The sequence below is a fragment of the Aulostomus chinensis genome, chromosome 13 (assembly GCF_037954235.1).
Source record: "Aulostomus chinensis isolate RoL2024-O1b breed Wild chromosome 13, RoL_Achi_v1.0, whole genome shotgun sequence".
Taxonomy (NCBI): Eukaryota; Metazoa; Chordata; class Actinopteri; order Syngnathiformes; family Aulostomidae; genus Aulostomus; species Aulostomus chinensis.
This window is the reverse complement of record NC_141332.1, coordinates 23,810,313-23,837,320: the sequence shown is the minus strand read 5'-3', so window position 1 is coordinate 23,837,320 and position 27,008 is coordinate 23,810,313. Positions and strand designations below refer to the sequence as shown.

At 43.6% G+C, this 27,008-nt stretch overlaps 1 protein-coding gene and 1 long non-coding RNA gene across 12 annotated transcripts in view; both read right to left on the bottom strand.

Annotated features, from left to right (window-relative positions):
- Nucleotides 1-6,975, bottom strand: part of LOC147251472 (uncharacterized) — a 117,426-nt gene extending 110,451 nt beyond the window's left edge. The window contains exon 1 of the long non-coding RNA XR_015118955.1: nt 6,805-6,975. This is a non-coding gene — a long non-coding RNA (uncharacterized LOC147251472). The remainder of the gene's footprint in view (nt 1-6,804) is intronic.
- Nucleotides 6,976-19,501: 12,526 nt separating this feature from the next.
- Nucleotides 19,502-27,008, bottom strand: part of rapgef2b (Rap guanine nucleotide exchange factor 2b) — a 104,946-nt gene continuing 97,439 nt past the window's right edge. For 8 of the 11 annotated variants that reach the window (XM_086222201.1, XM_086222207.1, XM_086222204.1 and 5 more), the window contains 4 exons: nt 26,583-26,784; nt 25,768-26,285; nt 24,602-25,023; nt 19,502-22,874 (listed from right to left, as the gene is read on the bottom strand). In XM_086222201.1, the coding sequence (XP_086078327.1) occupies nt 24,650-25,023; nt 25,768-26,285; nt 26,583-26,784 (1,094 nt within the window). In that variant the 3' untranslated portion in view covers nt 19,502-22,874; nt 24,602-24,649. The remainder of the gene's footprint in view (nt 22,875-24,601; nt 25,024-25,767; nt 26,286-26,582; nt 26,785-27,008) is intronic. The other 3 variants (XM_086222202.1, XM_086222209.1, XM_086222205.1) reach the window with 3 other exon arrangements.

Sequence of the window (27,008 nt, the reverse complement as noted above, 5' to 3'; positions counted from 1 at the left end):
GTGCCCAGTAATACACAGCCAAATGTGGCTGTGCACTCTGCCATTAACAAGACAAGCTACTTCACATGATTTGATGCGCTTACAGAGACGGCAGCTTCATTCTGAGGAGGTCATTACACCTCCGATATTAACTTCTAACCAGCATGACAGCCCTAATTCACTACATGACTCAAAATGAGAAAGAAAATCTCTGACAATACACTGAAAAGGGCAGATTATATGGTACAGGGGTGGGCAAAAAATATCAATATTGCAGTATATCGTGATGCTTCCTCTTGCAATATGACATCAATAAACAGGATAAATTAGTGATATTTTCAATCAAAACAGCTCTTACGACATAAGCACGTTCCTCTATCCTCATTTTGCCTTTAAATATTTATTCAGTTATTCACTGTACGTGTGCATTAAGCTACAACTCTACACTTTGTCGTGTATGTTATGGCAGCTACATTTAGTGTGTTCAGAAACGGTCCACAACTGTATAACCTTTATAAAATAGTCAAGTCAAGTCAATTTTATTTGTACGGCGCCAAATCACAACAGAAGTTATCTCATGACTCTTTCCAAGTAGAGCAGGTCCAGCACCTCACTCCGTCAATGAATCTACACCCAACAATTCTCCATCAGCAAGCACATCCTGCAACAACGGCGATAAAAACCTTCCTTTTAACAGGCAGGAACGTCGAGCAGACCCAGGATCAGTGGGGACGGCCTTGTGCTTTGACCGGTTGGGGGGAAAGAGAGCAGGAGAGCGGGGCAGAGACAAAGACAGATAATGGAGGAAGACAGATATGCAGAAGGAAAGCGTGGGACAGAGATGAAGAGGGAGAGAAAGGAGGAGAGACTGATGGACAGACGGGGACGTGAGCAGGTGGAGCTACGGGTGGCAGTTGAGCCCCTTCAGGTCTGCAGCCTCCTCCAGCAGCACCTGGGATCTGGGATGTGGGGAGCCCAAAGGCTCTGGAGAACTATCATTCAAAACATTTGAATGGTCATAAATCCATCGTCCATCAATCATCAACGCAGTTCTAAAACTGCAGGTGGTAAAAAAAAAAGTTGCATTTTCAGCTCTACTATGAAATTCCTAATAAATTATGTTGAGAATCACTATGTATTGCAGTATGTCACGATCAGATCGTATCGTGGTCAGTGCAGTGTGGTATGTATTTATCAGGAGTTCCTTGCCGATGCCCAGCCTGAATTTCCATCCTATTATGAAAATTTTAATGGTCTGTTTTCACTTCCTTCTATTTGAAACCAATCATTTTGATTTCATCAAGTCTTTCCTGAAATATATGATTCCATTAAACCGAAGACAAATCATATTACTGGCATAAACTCCGGTGTTGATGCACAGCATTGCTGCAGCGTGTTTACATTACTTGGCAACCTTTTTAAAAAGGTAAAGCTGGTGATTATTTGAGCTGCTCTCAGCTCCAATGGCAGCACTTTGATTGGGGTATAAAGTGAATTTTCTCTGCATTCTCCTAATGAGGCGTGAGCGCTCTCCTTTATCCAGAAAAACAATAAAATAAAGTCGAGGAAAACACGCAAGCTATAGCCACGGGGAGCTGTCATCAGGTCAGACGGAGGTAAATGCAAAGAAAACACTTAATAAGAACTAATGGGCTCTTTTCACACTCTCCCTCTCTGTGTAATTTACCCCCCTTGTAATGGTCACAACTGACAGCTGCAGTAAAGATTGCATGCTTTTTCACATACCTGATTCCACACTGGTAGAGTGGAGTGTGTTCTGTAGTGTGTGTGTGTGTACACTGTCAGGCTCCATCAGGGTAAAAAAAAAAAAAAAAACATGTTTGAAATGCACTAAATCACACTCCAGATTGACTAGTGGCTGGATTACATGCAGATTACGCGCTTCTGTTCTAACAAAGAGGACCACACTCCCTGGCTATTAGGCACAAAATTTACATTCCTGGAACATGACGATGTATTACGCCGCGCAGATGGTGGCTGCATTTAATTTATTCATGTGACACTGAGTCACAACACAAAACAGAAACAAAAAAGAAAAAAGGGAGAAAAATCCCACTGAATTTTAGGAGGTCACATCTGTTGCAGCAGTTGCAACAGCTGGATGGGACTTTAATAAGAGGTAAGATATACGGTTCAAAAATAGTCTGTTGAGTTGCAACCAAAAGGGGGGGGGGGGGGAGTCTCTATATAAAACAATGTGAAACCAATGTGTTTCGTCTTGTCCGTCTGTCTCGATAATGGAGGTTTCTCAGTCACAGCGAAAGTGTGTTATCAACGTCACTCACATGTGATGGTTTCACGAACAGGATCACGCCATGGATCCATCACAACACCTGGGTGCGGCGCCAATGTCGGCACCAGGTTTTACATAAAATGGTGTTTTTTGAGAAATAAGCATTGAACTTAAGGCATCGCTCTTGTGCCCCCCTCCACTTCTTTATTCATCCATGGACCCCCTCCCCCTCCCTTGCTACAGCCACAGAAGCAATAACCAACATGACAATAAATGATGCTTTGCAGATGGTCGCAGCACTTAATTTCTTCATGTGACTTTGTGTTGCTAACTGAGTTTTAGGAGCCCACAGCTGTTGCTGCCGTCCTAACAGCTGGGTGTGACTCGCTTCTTATAAAAGGGTCAGAAATATGAATACACTGTCTGCAGAGAGGCGGGAAATGTATTTATAGCTTTTCACTTGATCCCAATTCATCATCGTTTTGGAGTGATTTAAAAAGTTTAAAAAGGTTCGTTGATCATGTTTGCATCCCTAGAACTCAGCACCTTTCTGCTAGTTTGTCTTTGTCAGGGTTTTAAGAGGTGGGGGGGGGGGGGGGGGGCTGTCCCACAAAAACTAGTCTGACATATACAGTATCTTCTACTGCAATCAGGATAACACGGTAGTGAGCGAATTGTTAAGTTTTTCCTCCTGTTTGTGTGCATGTACATGGGTACATATGCTTTTAAAATACTACTAAAAATGACTCCCTCCATGGAAACTAAAAATGATGGTCAAGGTCAAGAGTTTGTTCTTTTTCTTGTCCGTCTCTTATCTCTGATGTATTCTCTTGGAACGGCGACAACGTCGTCCATGAGATGCGATTGGTGGGGCTTCTACTTGTTTTGACCTCCAATTTTGCATTTCATATGGTAATACTTGCTCTTGTGATACACCGATGCCAGATATTGATATTACGGCCCATCACCATTCTGTTGTACCGTTTCAACTAGTTCATTGTACGCGCGCGTGTGTGTGTGTGTGTGTGTGTGCATGCAACAACTCAGCACTTTGGACGTCGCCGTCACCTCAGATGTCAAAACATGCGACAAGCGCCGTGCAGCACACACATCCACAGTTCCTGCACTCTTTGAGGTATTTCTACTTCAGTTACACTGACATTGTTCGGTAACACAGGCTAACTGTCTTAAAATATTGTGATACTGTCGGCAGCAGAGTATCATGTACTACGGTGGTGTACTCAGCAGAGTGAAGTACCGTCCTAGAGCTGGAACACCCCCCCCCCCCCCCCCCCGGTTGACCCCTCAGTGAACCATCGGTGCACCACCCGATTGTTAATACTCGATCTGCACAAACCAATATCAACAACATCTGATCAAATTACAGCGTTCTGAGAAACGGGTCACTCGTGGTGACCAACGCACAGATGGTCATCGCACATTTACATTTGTTTTTTTTCATGTGATTTCACTATTAATTTTACCTTCCAGTGAGCCAACGTGCACAGTAGCAGAGCTCTGGCCCACCTAAATGAAACAGGGTCGTAATTAATGTTATTAATATGGATGACTAACACACTGAAACAGCTGTAGCCTACAAAATTGGGCACACCTTGTTTTTTGAGGAGCTAATTAATCCAAACCCCAGAGGTCTTGATTCAAAACAACGAGGTTAATCAGTTTAAATTATTGATAGGACACAAATGAAATTTTAACCAGGCGGGAGAAACTCTTGAAACTGATGTGACACATTTTACACGACACTGTTGTTGATGCCGCAGAAATGCAAAATCAAAAAACAGACAAGTTTACTTTTGTTCTGTTATGAAGTTACTCACACAAATTAAAGTTAATTAGCGACAGACGACACTTTAATTAATTAATCCAACCCTTCATTAGTGGTAGCCCCTGCTGAGAGTGAATAATGGACTTCATCTTTCATCAACTGGACCAAAACAGGAGTTCAGATGAATGCTAATTAGGCCCTGGGCCTATAAAACAACGTTCTGATCGCACTTCACGAACAGCAATGAGAAAATTGTTCAGTAGAATGTTTGATATTTTAATTCACATCAAAATAAATTCAATTAAAGCATGAACAGGTTCATGCAGAGATTCTCCCTCTGCCATCATTCTCCTTAATAATGGAGCGTAAAACCGAATCAACCAGTCCTTGAAGAGCTGCGCCGTTGGACTGCATCGCCACGTGACAGTGTTGTTGCCGTGGGGACGGCCGCTGCGACATCGCCTTTCCGAGACCGTTGCAAATGAGAAATGACGCGTTTGGTTGAGGCACGAACACTTGTTCAATTTATCCTGGGTTCTCTTCAGACTCACGCGTGTCGAAACACAGCAGCCATCAAAAGCGTTCAGTTTCATTTTATAGCCATGTGATTATTTGAAAGAGGAGCTGACTGGTCACATCTCTCCTGTCAGTTCAGCCCATCTGAGCAGCTGCATCCTTGACCATTAATGAGGGAAGCTGGAGCGAAAACACACTCGCGCTTCAATGGATTTATTGATGTGGTAAAGAGGCATATGAGAAGGATTTAGGGTGATTAGAATTTGCTTTTCCCCATACAGCAAATACTTGGTGAGGAAGTCTTTACAAGTACTTGATGGTTTCAGCATATTTTTATGACTCCTCTACTTGGACACGTTTAACTATTTACATGTACTTTCTGAGTTATTTGTTACTTCACTTCTTGTTTTCATTTACACATTTTTCTCCTCTTGAGGTTATTATGCTTCTCGCCAACTGTGTCAAGTGCTAAGTGGTGATTTGTTTATTAGATACACCTACAAGGCTGCGGAACCATGGCAAGGACACAGAAACAAGAGTAGTGTGTTCAAACATAAAAACATACACGCAAGGCTGTTTCGTTCAAACTTTGCATTTGGATAAATCCGTCTGGAAACTAGATGTTTTGTACTTATCGGAAACAACAAAGTTCTCAGGGAGGAGAAAGTTTTACTCTCACTGGAGGCCTGCGGTGGGAAAACACTGGTGTACTTCCCTCAAGCGAGGTAGCACCATTAGGGTGTGATAGCTGATACTGGAAAGGAACTGGTCTCCGGGTTGTTTAAAGCAAAATACTCTGGACTAGGCCTGAGTTCACCGGGTCTCAAAAAAACTGCTGGTTTGGCTCCTCAGAAGAGGAAGAGTCCGGGACTGGTCTGATCTCGTTGGATCTCTGTCTTGCAGGTCCACCCAGTCTTGTTAGACCTGGGAAGGTTTTTTGCTTTGAAATCAGGTACTGGCCAGCTTTACCTTGTTCGAGCTCAGCAGATTTAACACACGCACACACACACACACACACACGCACACACACGCGCGCGCGCGCACGCGATTACAAAGTGTAATGTCTGGTATTTTGGTTTAGGGTAGGATTAAGGTTTGTATTGGGTTTGCTTAACATGAGGGTGTCCAAGATGAATTTAAGTCCCTGTAATGTCCTAACAAGTACAGCTGCACAAACATGTGCCACTTTTTGCACAGATGGCAGTTGATACAGAAAATCTGGAAGGCGAAATATCTTTTTTCCATACATGTCACAATACACAAACGTGTATATATGTACAGTATGTTCTCTATTTACCTTTAAAAGAAAAAAAAAATCATCCTGGAACTCTAAATTCAAGGATGTACAAAAAAAAACAAAAAAACAACAACAACTAAGGATTTAGCACCAATAGTGTGGTGAGATTCGTGACATGGACCACTGAACATATGACATCTCCTCTGTCAATTCTCTCAGCCAGCTCACACGGAGCAGATTCATCATCCAGGCTCTGACCACATTACTCTCCACAGGCGGAGAGGATCACCACAGCAGCCGGGACAATACTACAAATGTGGGCTTGACAAAGAATCTTGCATACCTAATGATTAAAAAAAAAGAAGAAGAAGATTTTATTGAAACCTAAAGATTTAATGCGTATTAAACTGCAAATGGTTAAATGTGTTATGTAGCAGGAGTGTTCACAGTATCAGAGGCTGGAAACCAAAAGGGAGCACGGTTTTTTTTTCTTTAGGATTTAATTTTGACATGCAAGACGTTATACTGTAGCAGCTGGAGAAGATGTGAACATATACAAGCCAGCGCTACAATAAATCAATCGGCGGGGGGGGGCTTTGTGCAAGAACAGTTTACATCCCAAAATCCAATACAGTCCAGCAGTATAGAGATCCCAGTTTATAGTCGACCTCTAAACAAATGCAAGCCTGCAGCTAATAAGCAGAGTCACGCCGGTCGTTCCATCCACATGCCAGACCAATATTCATATTTCACTACTTAGTAAACAAACAGCCTGAAAGCACCATAATGAAGCTGCCAGACAACTGCAAAGCAAGAAGCTTAACCACCAGCACCACCACAACAAAGCAGGCGCATTTATAATTAATACCAAAGCAAACAAATAGCAAAAAAAATAAAAAATAAAAAGTAAAAAAGCAGCAGCATCCAAACAGCAATTAACTGCGAGTAAACACCAAAAAAACACTGACAATAGGAGCATTTGAACCACAAATGGCATCAGAGCAGACATCAATTAGCAAAAACAGCACTTACTTGCTTCGTTTTCCATGTGTAGGAGGGTTTTGTTGGTGCAGCTGGTCCACAGATGCTAGCAGCTCTGTAGCAGCAGGAGCTAACCAGAGCAGTTCAGGTACACCCAGGTGTGTGAGCTGGAGGTAGTTTCTGACTGGACGTTTAGCATTTGTTCACATTAAAAAACAACAACAACAAACAGTGCACATGTAGTTCAAATAAACCGCCTCAGTCCAGTGGGTGTGTCGATAGGCCCTGAACGAATGGCGGCCATTTAAAAAAAACAACAACAACACATCAATTGAGGTGATTGCTGAAAGCGATGTTGCGTTCAGGTGACGTCGGATTAATCGGAATAACAAAGATCCTATTTGGAAAATTCCCATAAACGGTTTGCATGAATTACTCCTCAAATTAGAGATAATTTAGACGCACAAGTTGTCATCACATATGCAGAAACAGTATTATCATTATCATTTTTCACGAGCATTAATCCCAGTTGCAAGTTACGCAAAGATATGTTCCTCTCCTTTTCCCGTCATGGAAAAAAAAAAACAGAAATAGTTACAGAAAAACACTGTTACTATCATGTTTAAAGGCTCTGAGCATTGAAATACAACTCATTTTCTCATAAGTGTTCATATTAATCTCGCATTGCAGTTTAGAATAAAGATCATCTTTATTTGCGTTGCACTTGTCCTAGCATGGTCAGAAAGTGCGTGTGCAGATTAAATGCAAACTCCAAAAAAACGTGGCTCGTAAAAGCTCACAAACACAGAAAAATTAGAGGAACAACTTCTCAACTCTCCAACTTTCACCTCACCTGATTATTTTTATTTTAATGTAAAAAAAAAATACATGTCAATTAAACTTTAGAGTCTTTGTTGGTTTATCTCTATGAAGCAACTAACTAACCTTATCCTTTCAGAGCGTGCTGTTATTTCGGTATGTACCCTTCACTCAAGGCTGTATGGATCTTTTTGAACACAATAGTTTGTGGTTATTACACAACTGTGTCTTGAAACGTGTGATGCTGAAGCAGAGGAGTGGAGATGGTCCGCAGCTCTCAGCCCACCACAGAGGGGGTGGGAGATGTTACTTAAGATGGAGTACAGTTTAGTCTTCATCCTTCTCTTTGCTTCTGCCTCAAGGCTGTCCAGAGCTTTTTAACACCAGTTTGTTTATCCTGCCTGCCTCCCCCGCTGCGGTGCTGCCTCCCCGGCACACTCAGATGGTTCATACAGCAAAGACACGATGCAGATTGTCTGTCAAATTATGAAAAGATGTGCAGAATGGTGTTCTTAAATTAGCAGGCGCGATTATACGCAGCAAAAACTTTGATTCTTGTTGAAATTTGTCTTGACAGAGAACCAGTGACAAAATCCGTCGCACAGTTGTGCACTGGTGCCTGCGCCGGTTCTGCTGACTATTTAAAGTGTCTCCAGTCAACCACACGTGTGAAGGTGCACTCCCCTCATTTGCACCAGTCACAGTTCTCTGACCCTTTAAACACATTATTACTGTCTCTCCTCCACAATGGCTCGGCACTTTTAGGATGTGCGTTCTACAATTTGATGTGTCTGATATTCAGCTGTGCTCTGCCACCTCTTGCTGTTAGTAGTGAGTTATTGACCATCTGTACAGGAATTTTTTGAATTATAAAATTTGTGCATGATGAGAATTGGGTTCAGAGGCAGTTTCCTGTCCCCCACACGCCCTCACCTGATTACATGTTGAATATTGATTATGGAAAATGATTAAATCAGCTTTGTAAAAACAATTTTTAAAGTGATACTCTACCAAGAAAGTGCTTTTTGCTTCTCAAATACTTGAGAATCGTTTTCTTGATCTCACAGAGACATTTTATTCCCTCCTCCACCTCTTCTTTGTGACTCCAGAATGCAGAAAGAGCCAGACACGTACAGTATCATTAGCTTGAAGCTAATGGAAACCCTCCCGACATAACAACTACCGACAGCAAGAATGACGATAAACCTTAGTCGTCTATGTTCGTTCACAGCAGCTACGAACCGGATGATTGAACTGTGTTTTTTAACTCAAATGTTATTCGTAGTTGGGGGCGATCAGGCACCATTAGCTTCATGCTAAATATACATGGCAGGTTCTTTCTGCATTTATATGTTCCAGGGAAAATGGACTCTTAAGAGTAAAATATAGATATCCCATTCAATATGTGCACGGAACTTTGCTAGCAGAAGATTGTTGATGCAGTTCATCGAGTGGTGCAGAAGTGCAGTCAATTAGCATTACTGAACGTATTGTTCTTTTAACATTTTGATCCAGTGCGACAAAATAAATCAAGTTGATGGTGCACTTGTGAATTTTGATGCTTTAAGTGCCTTAAAAATGGCGCTGACTTTACAGGACGACACAGATCATTGGGGACGTTAAACGTTATCAAGTGCAACGGTGCAGTTTGCTCATGGCGTAACGTTAGCTTGGCACGTCCGCCAGTTGCATTTACGCATCAAGAATAATAAAAGTGGTGTATATTTGTGAAGATGATCTTGCTAAAAAGAACATATGGGTCTCATAAACTTTTGAGAGCCGCAGAGTTCCCAGTCATCCTGGGAACCACGGCGATGCTAACGTCTGGGTTGGCCTACAAATACATATCATCCCTGCAGCGCTTTATTAAGTCGAAACACCCGGGTCAAACGATCACACCATCTATGTGTTTAACATGTTTTATGTGGAGTGACTCACAGGTTTACTCATCAAATGCCGGTGTATTCAATTGTTCCCAGCTTACTATGTCCCATCTCAACGGACCGTTCACTTAATAAGAATTGTAATTAAAACTGGCTGCAGCGGTGTCCAAGGAGAGAAACAGAAATAGCAGCAGAACTAATGGCACCTTTATGTTGCACAGAAAGCAGCAGATTAATATGGCAGCAGACTGCAAGAAGCAGCAGCGACAGCAAGGCCTTCGTAATGTCCCTCAATGTGGGCCAAACTCTCGCCGACATGAAAGAGCCGTCTGATGTTCTGACCTGAGAGTTTACCTTTTGTTCATCTTAAACTTTGTACCCGCGTATAGAAGGTCCTGCATGTTAAATCTGCGCTTTCAGTCTATCAGACCATGAAAAACTGGTGTGCTGCCATCACCAGCCGTCCCGCGTTTGATTTTCTCTTGTTTTGATCTATATCTGTAACCTTTGTTTTCCATCAGACGCGCAGTGAAAACCTGTTTGTTTCAAGTGCTTCAGAAATAAATGCGATTTGACAGCAGCAGCAGCACCAGACACCATATTATCATACAGGCCTGCAACTATAGAGACAATTGGCACATAAAGTAACAAAAAAAATTCAAAATGTAACTACTTTAAAGTAAATCCATTAGTTGCTGGATAATTGCATTCATGTTGCTGTGCAGGTTTCTGGATGCATTTTGATGCTATGCTGGTCTGATTTGCTCCTTTACATTGATCCATCCATCCATTGTCTTCCGCTTATTCCTGTTCAGGATCGGGGGCTGGAGCCTATCCCAGCGGCTACAGGCGAGAGGCGGGGTTCACCCTGGACAGGTCACCAGTCCATCGCAGGGCCAACACATAGAGACAGACAACCATTCACACTCACAGTCACACCTATGGTCAATTTAGAGTATCAATCAGCCTCGTCCCCTCTTGATGTCTTTGGACTGTGGGAGGAAGCCGGAGTACCGGAGAGAACCCTCACAGGAACAGGGAGAACATGGAGACTCCACACAGAAAGATCCTGTGCTCCAGCCGGGACTCAAACCCGGAACCTTCTTGCTGTGAGGCGACAGCGCTGACCACTGCACCACCGTGCCACCCATTTACATTGAGCCTAGCTGATATCCACCAATACATTTTAATTGTATTTTGGTTGTATGTTTGCAGGAGGATGCCAGGATAATCATAATTAAAGATGAAGGTTTAAGATACCAGCGATGAGGGTTTAAAGTAATTGTTTTTTGCATTTCTAGAGTGATGGAATGAGATAATTGTTTTTTGTTTTTTGTTTTTTTTACATGCATACTGCAAAATGATTCATTAATCTCATGATTTATATTTAGAGTAGTCCAATAAAATATTTGGTGAATGCAAAATGTTAGGGGATTATTTGTTCATTTAAAAAAAAAAAAGGGTTAACAAAACAGCAAACGAATGTTTTCTTTGTCATTCTTCTTCATAAAAAGCTTTATTCGTTTCAGATTGTTCCACACAACAGACAAGGACCACATCCACACCAGAGGATGACAGGTTTTCCCCTCTTTTCCCCAAATGTTGACCATCTTTCGCGACCCCGTTATCTGGTCACATGCCGGAGCGGAGTGGATCGTGGTGCTGAGGTGACCTATCAGAGGTCAGACGTGATGTGAGACCCTTCAGACCCACTTAGCGCTAATAGCCTGTTAGCGGTTCAGGAGGGAGGCAAATGTCAACGTATTGTTTGGATGACTGTCTCACCAGCTGGCTACTACAACAGTTCCTTCGCCCGACAGGAGAGTGAGTACTACTACTGCATGTACAGTAGACCATCATCCACGTTTGGCATTCAATTAGAAGTTATGGTGACTTATCAACAATGCTGCTAAACCTTAACGCCACTGATTATTTCAGACAGTGTCCTACGCCCCTTGCTAGCTAGTAGCAACCAACATGCCTTTTTATTTTATGACTTGGATTGTGCAATAAAGCAGGCCACCTCTGGTCTGTGGGTGAAGAGTTGTAAAGATGTACAACAAATAAGGTCATATATTAACAGGCTTCTCTGATATTATTATTATTATATGTTAACGCCAAAGAACTGAGAAGAAGAGGGAGCTGATCGACCCCTCCACGTCAACACGGTCGCACAGCATTCTCCGCCGTTTTTGGACTGAAGGCTGTGTTTCAATCAGGACACCATTTATGGTAACTTAACCCTGCGGCTTTCGGGTGAGAGGCGGGGTTCACCCTGGACGGGTCGCCAGTCCATCGCAGGGCCAACACATAGAGACAGACAACCATTCACACTCACAGCCACACCTACAGTGAATTTAGATTCTGGATTAACCTGGTCCCCTCTTGATGTCTTTGGACTGTGGGAGGAAGCCTGGACAGGTCACCAGTCCATCGCAGTGTCAACACATAGAGACAGACAACCATTCACACTCACAGCCACACCTACGGTCAATTTAGAGTATCAATCAGCCTCGTCCCCTCTTGATGTCTTTGGACTGTGGGAGGAAGCTGGAGTCCTGGAGAGAACCCACGCAGGAACAGAGAGAACATGCAGACTCCACACAGAAAGATCCTGTGATGGAGCCGGGACTGGAACCCAGAACCTTCTTGCTGTGAGGCCACAGTGCTGACCACTGCACCACCGTGCTGCCCCTGCATCTTGATCACCATCATCATCATCATCATCATTATCTTATTATTATTATTATTATTATTATTACATAATTCATGTTTTTATTATTATTGCATTAAATGCCTTCATGTCCATCAAGTACTTTCCTCTCTGGTGCTCCATCAGGCTGCCCAGGGGTCATTAACTTCATAATCGTACTATTATGTAAGTGCAGCTACCCTGATCAGCTTATCGTATTTCTGCCTCTCTTGACAATACTGGTCCAACCAGACATACAGTTGACGCGCACATCTCATTTAGCCGTGTTTCAATCCAATCGGAGCCAACACAAAGACTTAAATGTCGGAATTTATTCCTTGTGTGACCTCACGCCAAAGCTAAAAAGGAGTAGCCTGCAATATTGCAACACTGCAGTAACACATCAGACTTTACCACCCCTGAGAAAACCCAGAGAATGTTGTTTCCTATAATCCCCACCTTTAAACTGGGCGGCTGATGTAAATGCCACCATGGATTATCTCTGATGTTATTAATAAATTAAAGGTCTTTGCTTACACGGCAGAAGGAAGAATAATGGAAGTTGAATGATCTCCGTGGAGATATCGGGTATTTTGACATTAACAGTTTTACTTTTGACATTTTCAACAACGATCCGGTTTCCTTGAATGTGATTAAACAGTAATAAAATACTCATATATTTTAAAAAGTGCTACAGCATGCACTAAATTCATATGACATCGGATTGTATCCCCTAATAAATCTGGGCTCATTACATTATAATGGACTGCTTTGACTATTTTATTATTTTTGGTGTTATAAATTATCATCTCATAAAGCTGCGACCTTTTACTCACATGGTAACACAGTCAGCTCACACAGGACACTGTAAGGGAGGCTGCCTCCCCCCTCTGCATGCCAACGAGCTGCTTGGGACTCAGATTCCGACATGAATCCATGGGTGGTTGTTCCTGTAAAAGAGCCATTTGAATTCAAAGCATCTGAAAACATGGCTCTCAGCGATATTTACAGCTTGGATAGCGATCAAATGGGATCCTCCAGGGTCGATGAAGAGAAGCACAACGCAGCGCGTGAAAACACACGAGGGATTGAGTCACTTATTCAATTTCCATCTTATAAAATATTATATATTTCTAGAATTTTTTTTTTTTTTTTTTTTACTTTTGTTCCAATATCGAACATGTGGAGCAACTGTGCTGCGAGCTGGGAAACACTGTAGAAGGCTGAACAAACAGTTGCTGATGATAAGAAGTGATCATTTTTATTTATGTCGCACCTTTAAAACCATGGTTTCATGTGCTTCACCGCAAAAGGTATTAAAACAAGACGAAACAGAGGTAAAATCAAGGGGATATTTAAAATGCTGGTCATACAAAACTCCTCATCCTCACTCCACACTTTTTTGGGTCATACACTCATTGTCCACCCTCCCCAGAGCCAGGAGAGAAGGTCGGCGCGCTTCTCTCCAGCTGTGCTGCAAGCTCAGGCCTGAGAGACCTGCTGACTATTAGTTAGCTTAGCACAAGGAACGGTAGTTGATTGGAAGTGTTAGCGTAGCTCAGACAAAGTCATATCAAATACACTTTTGTGCATCTTTGCTGGAAACCGGGGTTGTGCACGACACGCCCATGAAGTTACAAATTACAATTGTGAGTCGTCGTACTCTCAGAATCAGAAACGTAGTTGGCACTACTTTCTTGACTGGGTGCAGTGATTTGCTGCTTCACCCTCAAAACTTCAGCGAATAACACTGTTGTTGTTTGTTTGTTTGTTTTTTTGATAACTAGAAGAGTGAATGTTGCTAATAATCATGATTTTTTTTTTTTTTTAATAGGATTATTAGCCCTGGATGGACCCGGATCATGAGCTGGGGACGATTCTAAGGCTTTTGATGGAGGTATGCTAACACTACCATTCCTTGTGCTATGCTAACTAGCACTCAGCAGGTGTGTGTGGGTCTCCAGCAAAGAGGAAGCATGGCATCGGCCCTCTTGTCTGGCTCTGTGTGGAGGGTGGTAAATAAGTCTATCTTCCAAAACACCATTCCTTGTTTCCAAAGCTTCTTCATCTTAACATTTTTCATTTTATTCATGGCACATGAACAGTAACAATTAGGCACGACGCGGCCTGAGCGGAAGGTTGGAGACGTACTCTGGCAAGCAAAGACATTTGACACAAGACTAAACAAAAAGAAAAACTGCTGCCCAAATGAAGCAGATCAGCTTTTTACTCCGAGAAATAATCTGGTACTCGGTGTCCGGCGTCAGTCCTCTCGAATAAGAACGGAACATCCTAACTGTTGCTTCAGATTCACGCTGAAAACATCTCCTAAGGTCCTCGGAGTGAAACTGTGGGGGTATTTGGGAACCTTTAACGCTCTCCTCTCCATAATAACTCCAGACCTTTCTACTCCTCAGCACAGGCTGCTTTCCCACACTGTGATTTGTTCTGCGAGCACCATGAATGACAAGAGAGTCATTACTGCATGAGGCGGCAGCTTCCAGCGAGTCACTTCTCAGAGACGACGGGGAGCAGGAAGGCACCGATTTATTTATGGGGCTATGGGACTAGTGGGAGGGCTGCTTCTGGTGGATAGATAGACAGACAGATAGACAGATAGACAGATAGATAGATAGATAGATAGATAGATAGATAGATACTCACAAATATGTATCTTGAGCTCAAAAGTAAGTTTTTTTCCTGCACCTCTTCTTTGTGACAGCACAACGCAGGAGGAGCCAGTCACGTACATTTAGCTTGAAGCTAATGGCATCTGACATCAACAACAACTACAGCCGCAAAAAAACCCGCCCCCCAACAACATCTTTTCATAAACTCAGTTTAGCGTAATCTGCGTCTCCTTTATCCAGCTGTCCACTCAGTAATCCAACTGTAAGAGTTTAAGACAAACAATTTAACACGAACAAGGGTTCAGGTCCAACAGAATGTGCTGGCTGGTCACCCTCGTTCACGCGAGCAGTGATACAGAAATGTCATTTAGTGCTGGGGGGTTACTGAGCGTGCTGCGTGGATTAAGAAAACCTGGATTAGAGAATTTGTAAACCGACCTTTTGTCCGGGTACAGTGTTGTTCGTTGTGTATCGCTATTAGCTTCAAGCTAAATATATGTGATTGGCTCCTCCCCGCATCCTGAGGTGACAGAGAAGTGATGCAGGAGGAGAAACTGTCTCCGTGAGCTGGTGGCACATATTTGACGGGACAAAAAAGGCGAAATAGACTCAGGAGGTGAGGTATCACTTAAAACCAGCAGAGTCAAGGGAACAGAACCACACAACAGAAGAAAACAATTCGTCTGTCACAAACAACCCGGCGGTCAATGTCAAATCAAAAGGCCAAAAAGAGCTGATTTCTATCAGAATATATCGTTGCAGCTCAGAACATTTCCTCTGCAAGCTGGAAGGAAAGTCAAAAGGTACACAGCAAATGATTTGTTCTCTTATTGTTTAAAGAACAGGGTTTTAACCTTGCCTGGATCCAGACCTCCAAATCCGCCCACAAGTTGACTGATTCATCCGGCATCGGGACGTGAAACGGCAGTTTTCTCTGGGTTGAGAAACCATCGATCCGATGAGTGTCAAACATCGTGTCAAGCTCAGCAGCGTGTCTTCTCCGCTCTGCTCCACTCTTCAAACCTCCGGCGAAACCAGTATGTTGGCATGGCTACGCATCAATATTGGATTTTAAAATGACATTCGATTCAGGCGGCGGGTTTCAAGTGATTGGTTAGGGAAATCCGAATCCCCCTCCAACCCCAGGAGTCGGTTAGTGGAGAGAATGTCAGAGCGGAGATGGAAGCAGAGAGTAAATGGGCTGACAATTCTGTCTGATATCAGGAGCTTCATATTGACAGCAAACACATTTCTACAATAGCAAGCTGACTCTTGAAAGGAAGTCCGATACTGAGCTGGACCATTGTTCATTTTTGCCTTCATGCAGTACTTGGTATTCTTTCTTCACCAGTATTTCCAATAAAAAACATGAATGAATCCAGTAATGAGGAAGTCCTACGTCTGACGACCAGCGCTTTAACAGTGACTGAGTTGAAAACCGCATCTGGCCAGGAAGTGGGCAGCACAGTTTCTATGGTTACACCTGTGTACAACTCAAAAGAGCACGTGTTTTATCGCAGGACACGATGGATGGATTATTAATGCAGGCCGCGGGTTCACCCCCTCACAAACTGAAGGCAGCTTTGTGTCCGATTTTTGGATTATTGCTGAAAATCCGCTCTGCGACGAACAAAAGTTTATGCTTCACATAGTAAGTCCAGTCTCTCGAAGTAAAAGACCAACACTCAAATAAAAAGAAAGAAAAATGTATGTTTTGTTTTTTTTTCCGGGACAACAAAATAGTTAATATTTTCACGGTATTTTAGGCGTTCAACCAAAAACATGTCAGCTTCGGGACGAGGGAAGTGGAGGTTTGGCGGCGCTCACTGATCCCTGTCTGGTCCCTCGTGCTGCTCCGTCGTCCACATGAAGCAGCTGAGTCGACTTTATTCTCAAACATTTGGACTTTAATCTCAACTAATTTCCTCTAGTAATGATTTTCTTCTGCCAGGCCTTTGTACTCGGTTACAACGTGGAATTTTTTTTTGTTGTTTTTCCCCCCAGGCTGAAACAAAGAGGGGAGCAGCGCAGGCCGGTGGAACCTGCTGGTCGCCCCTCTCTCAGCCCACACCCACTGTGGTATTTCACCACAGCAAATTACACAGGATAGCACCTGAGCAGGGCACGGCGCTGCTTTTCATTAGTCTTTCTTTCTCTCAATTCTTTGACTCTGACAAACCAAATTGTCTGCTGGGGGCTGGCGCGGGCCTGCGGAGTGCAGACACAGGCCGGTGGACGCTGTGACATCTCCACTCCCCTCAGCTCTCTCGTGCTGCTGCCTTCATCCAATTTACCATGAAAGGAATCCAGACAGTCCCATAAAATGACCCGCGGTTGCCTCGATTGAGCACGCTCGACGACTACACACACACACACACACACACACACACACACACACACACACACACACACACAGTCAGCTATCTACAGAGGACCACTGGCTGCCTGCTACCTCTTGATAAGCTCCATTGCCCAGGGAAAGTGAATGGCTCCACCTGGCCTCATTTCATAGTGAAGAGTGCCCCCTGGTGCCTGTGAGGGCTTATTGCATGCAGTTCCACACCAGAATCAGGAGTCTTATTTCGACTGTCGGACACAGATTCCAGACCAGCTCAGGGATTTTTTTCTTCTTGTTGTTTTGGTTCCATCCTGGTGTCTGTCACTGTTATCTGTCTCATGCAGGGAACTGCGGCGAGAACACACACACACACACACATAAAAATTCATAAATGTTCAGATATTTTATCACAATGAAAACAGAATTTCTCAGTGTTAAAGGTAAAATATCTCTGTTTGTGTGTGTGTGAGGGGGAAAAAAAGCTTTTCCAGCAATTTCAGTGTCACCATCGTTTTGTGTTCATGTGAACGGTGAAGCTCCCAGGCGAGTGACGTCAGCGCCAAGTGGTTTGTTTTGAAATCGATTTGGAAGAGAAATTTCAAGATGTGACCGCTGTTAAGAGTGCAGGCTGAGATGTACTTGAAACATTTAACTTTACAAAGTCATTATTCGGTCTAGAACCCGACCGATAGATCTGTGTGACCGATGATTGGCGTATTTCATACAACAAGGAAACGTTTTAAACGTGTTTAAAGAGAAAAACGGCTCAGCAAAAGTTACAGATAATTTACAGTCCTGGTGAAGTTTATGATTTCAGTGCCCTGATGTCATTTCAGACAACAGGTTTGATTTTTTTAAACTATAAAACCTTCTGTCTCTATTACACAAGATGTCAGTTTGAAATATCTACGTAGCAGGTCAACACACACACACGCACGCACACACACACACACACACACACACACACACAAAGATTATTTGCTGATATATTGATTTTAAGCCAGTTTTCTCTCCGGTGGCAGCAGCAGCAGCCCCTGATATTCAGTATCGGTCAGGCTTTAGTTACTGAAATACTTTTGTTCATCAGTTTAGATGACAAAGTATGTAAAGTTAAAAAAAAAAAAAAAAAAAAATATATATATATATATATATATATATATATATACGTGAGGTGCTCTGCTGTGTGCTGCTCTGTACTCATTTTTCTTTTTCTCTCTTCTGTTTGTTATTGTGTTGCTGCTTTGTTTCAACCTGTCAGAAGGCAGCGGATGCACACATCAGCAGGTCACCTCTAACCTGGTGAGCTGCACCAAACGGCCACATTTACACCTAAAAAAAAAAAAAAATAATTTCAAGAAGTTGATACATTGGTGCAGAATATGACAATATAGAAAATGCAATTTCCCTGCAGCTTCACACCAGAAAGATGCTGCAAGTTTCAAAGTTTCTCAGTGTTTAGAGAGCAACGGAAAATAGAAACAGTTCAAGGGGGCAGTCCAACTTTATTTACAAGACTGATTGTGTGTGTGTGTCTTTTATTTTTTCATTATTGTTCGAAGAGTGCGAGTCCTCAGCTCAGCGATGACCCAGCGTCACCTAGGAGCTGCTTTCTTTTTTTAATATTTTAACTCCTCATTCCAGGTTTTTTTTTTATTGTGAAATACAGACAGGAAGTGGTTGGAGTCTCATTACAATCAAATAAACATCCTGTATATATAAATTATGCAACGTCGATGTCTAGCTCTTTAGGTGCCGTGCAGATGCAACATACCTGAGTGAACTGAGGTTGGTTTTGGTCCAGCAGGTGTAAATAATTATAAAAATACTATGAATTATATATATTTATTCATTAATTATAAATAATAATAAGGCCATTATGTTTTTTTTTTTAATTTCCGGTTGTTTCAATCTTTTTATGAACTTAGCCTCCAGTTTCCAGCCTCTGGAATAAAATACAACTTGATAACGATGAAGAACAAATTAGTTTAGTGGAGTTTTGGACTGACGAAGCAAAGCACCACGATCATTTCCTCCTGCTGTTTTGAAGACGCCAGAAGTGACTGCGTTATTAAGGGGTTTTATTCATAGTTTAATTATGCTTGTTTGGAGCCCTGTGAGTGAGACTTATTGATTTTTATTATGAAAAGCAAACAAAGAGCATAATGAAATGATTTAAAGTTCTAAATGAGACTCGGGAGTTGCTTTCTCCTGGATAACAAGGCAATATCAAGCAGGTAAATAAAAGCAAGGGGAGACTTCAATATATCTTTTTATTATTAAGTCTGACTCGCCGTGGTCAGATAGAAAAGTATGAGAGTTACACTTTTCAAGTTACTTCCATGACTTGTGCAAACACTAGACGGTATCTGGGGGGGGGGGGGGGGGGGGCCTCTGAAGGAGAAGGATTAGGAAAAGAAAAAGACATCAAAAATGCAGAAGAAAGCATGAATAAGTGCGTTTAAACCTAGACGTTGATTCTTTATGCAGTATTTATTGATTCCCAGCTTCGTATAAACTGGATGTTGAGGCATAAACATAGTACATTTGAACAAAAATATAACCAATATTTACAATTATTGTATTAAAAATACAAAAAAAACAACCGATACGTACTCCACCAATTGTCTTTTTAAAAGACATACAGGTCAAAGTAGTACAAGAAAGAATGAAGAAAAGAAGATCATCACCAGCTAATGTACACTTCTCACTGACATCACACATCAAACAGAGTAGCAGTTCTACCTACTACACGGATCTTTATGCTTGTACATTGTTGTGCAACGTTTGTTTTTCCAAATAGCACACGGCCCACTAATATCCACATTATGTTCAGAGTTGAATGAAAGTGAATGATGCATGTCACCACTGTATAACAAACAAATTATTAACAATCTATCTGCAGCCATTACATAAAAAAATTACAATAACAAAAAAACAAAAAACAAAAAAACCCAAACAAACAGGAAATTCTTTGTGTGTAGTCACAGAACACAGTGGAAAACACTGCACTCGTCCATCTTTTTCTCAGTCTGTATTTTTCTCGACTGATCAATGTGATCAGTGCGACTCAGTGATAGAAGAGAGGAAAAAAAAAAGAAGAGGTTCTTTTCACAATTGATAATCTAATTGTTCTGATTGGCAGCCTTGAAAGAATCTTCATATGACAACTTTCCCACCGAAGTCAAGGGGGGGGGGGGTGGGGGGGTGGGGGGGTGGGGGAGAGACAACCAACAAAACCTTATTCAGTCACTTCCACCGAGGGCAAGATGGCGGCTCCACCAAGCTGATGAGGCGAGGAGAGCAGAGGAAGAGGAGGTGGGCGTCCGACGAGGCCGCGCCCAAACCTAAATCTTGTACAGAGCCTTAAAATATCTGGGAGAGTATCTTGAATAAGGCATTTCGCTCCACTATTGCGTGATTCAACATGAGTTGATTGGTGATGGGGCCACCTTGCAAAGAAAACGTATGCAATCATGGCATCGTAAGGCGCTTTGGACATTCACACAATGTGGCAAACAAGCCAAATCTGAATTGGTGGAAGCTTTTATTTTGAAAGAGTGTTTTTCGTTGTTCTTTTAAGACTCAGTACAAGATCATTTAAAAAACGTGATCGATGTCATTGACACGAGCAGCAGCAAGACTTGTGCTGATGTCTATAAGTCTGGTGTGTGTGTGTGTGTGTGTGTGTGTTCCATCATATTAAGGAAGAGACCAGAGGCAACATTTCTGATCCGGATTTCTCTCATCAGGAACAGGGCGGTACCTAACCACCACTTTCATTATCGATTCATCAGCTGATTATTTTCAAGATTAATGTTTTCCGCTATAAAATGTGCTATCATAATTCCCCAGAACCTAAAGTGTTCAAATGTCTTCTTTTTTTCCACCCAATATTACAAAACTTTAATTTTCTGTTGTATATGACAAAAAAAAATAAGCAGCAAATCCTGATATTAACAGCAAATGTTGGGGACTTCTGCCTGAAACCATCCACTGATGATCAGAACGTTCGGGGAGGAATGATCTCCATCAACTCAAGCTGGACACACACAGGAAGGATTTTACATGTTCCACCTCGCTCTGCACCATCCGTCTGGTTGATGACAAATGTTGGTCAAGTTTTGTGTGGGAGCTCCAGTTGGAGTCCGCTTGAAGCTTGGAGTTGACGGAGTTGTTGGTTGAGAAGCCGAAGGTTCCCTCACTCGAAATCGTGGTTCGTCTGCTGTGCTCACGTGTCTGAGAGGTGATCAGGTGGCGAGCGGCTGGTCAGAGTCGTAGAGTGTATGCTCAGCTGTGTTTGGGAAAAGGCTCGCGGTTCCGCTCCTACGACCGTCTGAAACTCGTCCAGGCGGTGGTCGGCTGATGCCCAGCTCAGGTGGATCTCTGCTCACCTGGACACTGCAAGGCAACGATGCCTGCTGAAGCTGAAATTCGGACTCCTTCATCTCAAACGGTGCAGTGTGAGCTCGTCTTGATCAGTCGTTGCAGCTCTAAAAAGGAAAGAGTTGGACGTGTTGTGTGGGATGTACGGGACCTGACATGATTCTGGACTACAATCCTCTGGACTGCAGCTGAAATGTGGGATCTGGTTGCCGTACGCGTGCTGTCACGGCCTCCTACGTCTGCTCAGTTTCAGTGGGCGGTCCATCGCCTCTGTGCTTTTTGATATCGTCAACAGTCCAGTGAGATGATGTAACAGAAGCTCGAGCTCCGAGGCGGATGGATATGAAGATAAGGTTGACACACACCCTGGTATCCAGGCCCCTTGTAACAGCTAGGATTGTGCTGAAAGTGCTATTTTTTTTATTTCTATTTATTTATTTTAGAATTTTATGAGTGTGTGTGGTGTATAAAATGTGCTGTGTGTGTTTGTGTGTGCGTGTGTGAGTGAGTTGGTTTCCCCCGCTGAAATCTCCTCCAACCAACACTTGATACGTTTTCACATGCGCAACATGAGATAATACTAGTTTTTAGAGTTCAAACACTTAAAAAAAAACAAAACAGATGAGTTGTTTCAGACCAGGACGAGAAACGGCTGACTTCTCTCTCCGGCCCCCAGAGTGCAATCCGTCGAGGGAAAAGAAAAAAGAGAAAAAAACAAAACAAAAACAGATGGAGTGGTAAATTGATAATTAAGAGTAAAGCCAATCTTCATTTCTCTTCAAACGACAGTCCGTTGTTTTTGTTCTGTTTTTTTTTTTTTTTTTGGATTTTTTTTGGATTTTTTTTTTTTAGAAAGTAGAAAATGAGAAAGTGCAGATGGAGCTCAACACGTCATGATGCTGTTGTGTGAACAGGTGGGTCTGGGGGTTTGGAGGCCGGGGCCGGGCTCGAGGGGCCTGGTCCTTTTTCTAGCAGGTGGTTTTGTGTTCATGAGGCCAGGTCGACCCCCCACCCCCCCTCCCCCCGCGCCAGTTACATATTTGAAGTCTTTTATTTTTTTCCAAAGTGCCAGGCGTTTTGTCATCGTCTTTGACCTTCTCTCTCTCTTACTCTCTCATCTCTTCTTCTTCACAGTATTTTTTTTTTTTGTTGCATGCAGGGTCATTCAACCCCCCATGATGCTTTAAGGCAGGGGAGGGAGATGTGCAGGAGGGAGCGCCAAGTGGAGGAGGCAGGCACATATGTAACTGATGATGAATCTATTGGTCTGTCAATCTGTCTCTTTAATCCCGCCCACCCTGAACCAAGGGGGACTTCAAGTTACTGCGAAGGGACATCGGCTGTTGTCCCTCAGACTGCTGACACCTGTTCATCCTCTGTGGAGAGAAGAGGGACAAAGACGGTCAGAGGTTACGGTCAACGTGCAAAATTAAACTGTTGGTTTTTTTTCTCTCTAAAAAAAAAACAACAAAAAAAACATATTGAAAAGTGAGTAAATGAATCAGCTGCAGCAGCGCTGAGTTCAGACTGAGCTGCTTTCTTTTGCGAGATGATCACATGAATATTGTAACAGCCTCCAAAGCATGTAGGCCTGCAGCTGAATAATCACTTTCATTCTAAAGTCAATCTGCTGATTAATTTTATGACATCTGCTGCCAGTCACCAGCTGAACAACGCCTGCATTTCTCACGTTCATGCAAATGATGACTTGACGACGTCTGGATGGACTTTTTCTAGCTTTACGGGTCTCGAACAGCTTGGCTGCGTTGCCTCGTTCACACGCTGACACTGTTAGCTGTAATGGCTGGGAGTGTCAGTATCTGGCTCCACGAGTCATTCCACTGCCATCACCAGGGGCGCCAGAGGTGCTCCTGAACCTGCTCCTGGTAGCTCATCAACTAACCGTCGCATTAGAAGTATTCTGATTTCCTGATTTCAGGAGGACATTAAAGTAAAGTCTTCGGACATATTTTCAATATCAGTTTTTCTTCAAATACTGTAGAAAGTTGGTCAACTCTGAGTTCATTTTGAAAGCTCTGGTGATTGCAAAGGTAGATCTAGCATGGCCAGATCCGGTGTCCTGGAGCGCTTCGGTGAGGCGGCTCTTCTCCTGCAGCTGCAGCCGTCACACTGGGGACGCACCGACATCGAGACCGACCAGGCTTTTTGTTTACATTTTGCCAACACTGACGTCTTGTTGGTTTGTTTTTACTGAACTTCATCCACCTTTTTAACAACAACAACAACAAAAAAACGTTTAAATTACAAAAACAAAATCAACTTAGGGGAAATTTTGAATTTAAGTTAAGAGAGACAAGCCGGTCCTGAAGCCCAACGCTTTCTGGGACACTTCAACTCAAACAAGTTCAGAATTTGATTTTCACGGCACGCTAGAATGAGGTGATAACAGCTGCGGCCTACAAGGCGTGGAAGCATTCTAATAACTGTTGCTTTAGAGAGCCGCTGATAATATTTTTAATAATTATGCCTGTTAGTATCGGATTTCATTTAATTTTGATGTACTTTTTAATTTAAAAACCACATTTTCAGCATGAATCAAAAATGTAGGAAACATTCTTTGACCAGTTTTGACATCGTCACAGCATTCTGTCATTACAGCTGCGTGTGTTCATGTGCATCTGCTGCTAGCATAATCATGTGGCATCGATCCGCGGTGACTGTGGGCGAGTCGGTGCGTGCTGGTGCAGGAGAATGGGGGTGCATGTATGCAGGCACTGAGTTGATTGCATGGCGGAGAGCACTGCGCCGGCTGATGGATGCTATTTGGCAACAGTGTGTGAGACAGTGAGAGAGAAGAAGTGAGTTTCTGTCCAACTAGAATGATTTCATGCATGATGGCTTGTTGTGTTAAAGGTGAGAGTCCCAATCCAAATGAACAATTCCCAGGTTCTAGAAGGTCTGCATGGTAGTTTTTGCTAGACTGTAGGAGAATTGTAATTTGGAATGGGGCCGATTCCTACTGGTGCTGTAGGAGGTTGTGTGAAGGAATGGTCTCAGTCAGTGTGTGTCCCTTTTCACATGCAGGTTCATTGGAGTGGAGGGGAGGGGGAGAGGGGGGGCAACCTGATAAATGAATTTTTACCTGCCTTGGGGAGAGGGGCCCTGCCTTTTAACCCCCGTACACACACTCTCATGGTCTGGGAGTCTCAGGTGTATGCTGTGCCACTGGCTTTGGCTTCCTCAGATCGACTAGTTTGGAAGACAAGGACTCACCCTCCTCTTCCTCCTCGGTCTCTTGATCCTCAGCTGGTGAGCGAGTGCGTTGGAGGCTGCCAGCCCGCTGTTTGGCGCCCTGTTGGGCCTGGTGGGAGTCGGGGGACTGGGTGACCATACGCGATCGCTGCAGAGCTGTGGTGTAGTCTGGCGGCCGGCGGCCTGAGTGAGTCGCTGTGGATGTGGGAACTGATGAAGGTGGGTGCTGCCCTTCTGCGAGGTCGGTGATGGTCAAGGCAGTGTAGCCGGGGGGTGTCGGGGGAGGCTCCCGGTAACGACTCTCTTTCCGTGCTGATGGGACAAAACAAACAGGGATCATGAAAACATCTGAAAACACTTTGTGAAAACTCATGTTGAGCAGTACTGTATTATATTGCTCTACTGTGCTAAAACAAAACTAGTAAATTACTTAAAAAACTGGAAAATCTGGATGTTTGCCATCTCAGTTCTTGCTGCCAGCTTTCAAGTCTTCCTTTGAGTTAGGATCAAAATATTCTGCATTACTGCAAGCGACAGTGAGAACTGGATCAATTAGCAATTAAATGTTCAATTACTGATTGTTTGATCACTCCAGGGCATCAGAAGTAAGTAACACAAGAGTTTTATCATATGTTAAAGTTTACACAATTAACAAAGTTCTAAGAGACGCTGACAACATTGGAGTTGTGTTTTTGTCCAATGGACGAAGTTAAATTCAAAATTTGATTTCCTCTCAGGTCTGGTTTTGCCTCCTCAGAAGAGGATTTGTCTGTTCAAGCTCCATTTAGCAGCTGTGTTGAGCAGCGTTGAGTAGCCAACGTGTTTGTTTTAGCTGCTGCACTGCAACTGTTCCACTGAGAGGAGCTGCCCTCGCATCTGAGCAGTGACGATTGTGAGGAGAGAGAATCAACAGAAAACCAAATCAAAGAGCTGATGTTTGAAGTTGAAGCCCTCTGAAAAAACCAAGCTGAATAATTCAGGAGTGTTTGTCACTCAGAATGAACCATCTCTTATTGAAGTTCTTTGAAAATACAAGTGTGAGCTGCAGACACTCACAAAGGAGGCTTTTACCCCCAGTGGTGATGGGCGATGGTGAGGGCCGGCCGAGCTGCTTGGCCTCCTCTGACCCGGTGGATGTGATGCTACTTGTTTCTGGGTCGGCGTTGACGTCCTTTCCTCCTCTCCTCTTAATGGTGCCAGTGTCACCCTCAGAGTCCTCTCCCCAGTACGCAGCTGAGGACGAGGAAGAACTGGCAGATGCCCAGCTCCCCCTGGCCTGAGCTGCCCACAGTGCCGCGGGTCCTCCTAATAAGGCCTCGGGTCCCCCAGGGGGGAGTCCTCCAATGCCACCTCCACCGAAGGCCAGCGTTTCCCAGCTGCGTCCCTGCTGCATGGTCTGGATGTTGTCATGGGAACCAGAGGAGCAGGAAGTCCAGGAGCCGCGGCCGCTGTCCGCAGCATCGAGGGAAACACGGTCGCCCTGATCCTGAGTCAGCTCCTCTGAGCTGGGCGAGGAGAGCACCGTAGGGCAGCCAGCGTAAATCCCTCGACAGTCCTGCATCGATGAGTACGACCTACAACGTGATGAAAAGAAAATTACTCAAGTTTGAAGGTCAGAAAGATAAAACGGACATAAAGAAACACATTTCCAGTCAAGAGAAGCCACTGAAATGATAGAGGCTGATGTTGTACGTCTGCCTCCAGGAGTGTGAAACAGAGAGTGTTGGTGCTGAGGAGTGTTCCCGACAGACACTGATTAACTACACGCGTGTGTGAGACATGGACCCCTGAAACTATGACTGCAAGCCTCCACGGGATCATCAGATGCCCGTATCTGTTCTGAAGTTTAATACAGGCTGAAGTCTTCCTACCCCAGGCTGTACTGGTCGGGGTCGGTGGTTGCTCTTCGTTCTAGCCGCGCTCCCCCAAGATGGGATTCGCCGACTCCTCCGGAGTGACGGATTCGCCTCTCTTCCTGGGCCATGTCGAAAGAAAAGTTACTGACGAGACTGGAACGAGAGGAGATCTCACTGTGACCAGAGTCTGAGTAGGCGTCGCCCATCCGGGTGTATCCTGGGGGAGAGAGAGAGGCGGGGGGGCGGAGAGAGAGAGAGAGAGAGAGAGAGAGAGAGAGAGAGAGAGAGAGAGAGAGAGAGAGGTGTATTGATGAACAATTTCAGATTGAAGGTATCGGGAAGAGAGAATTACACTGACACCCATCCTTGAGAGAAGGATCCAAAAATTCCTGAGAAAGGCCTCCTGCTGCCTCGTGAGTCAACATTCCCACTTATCGCTCC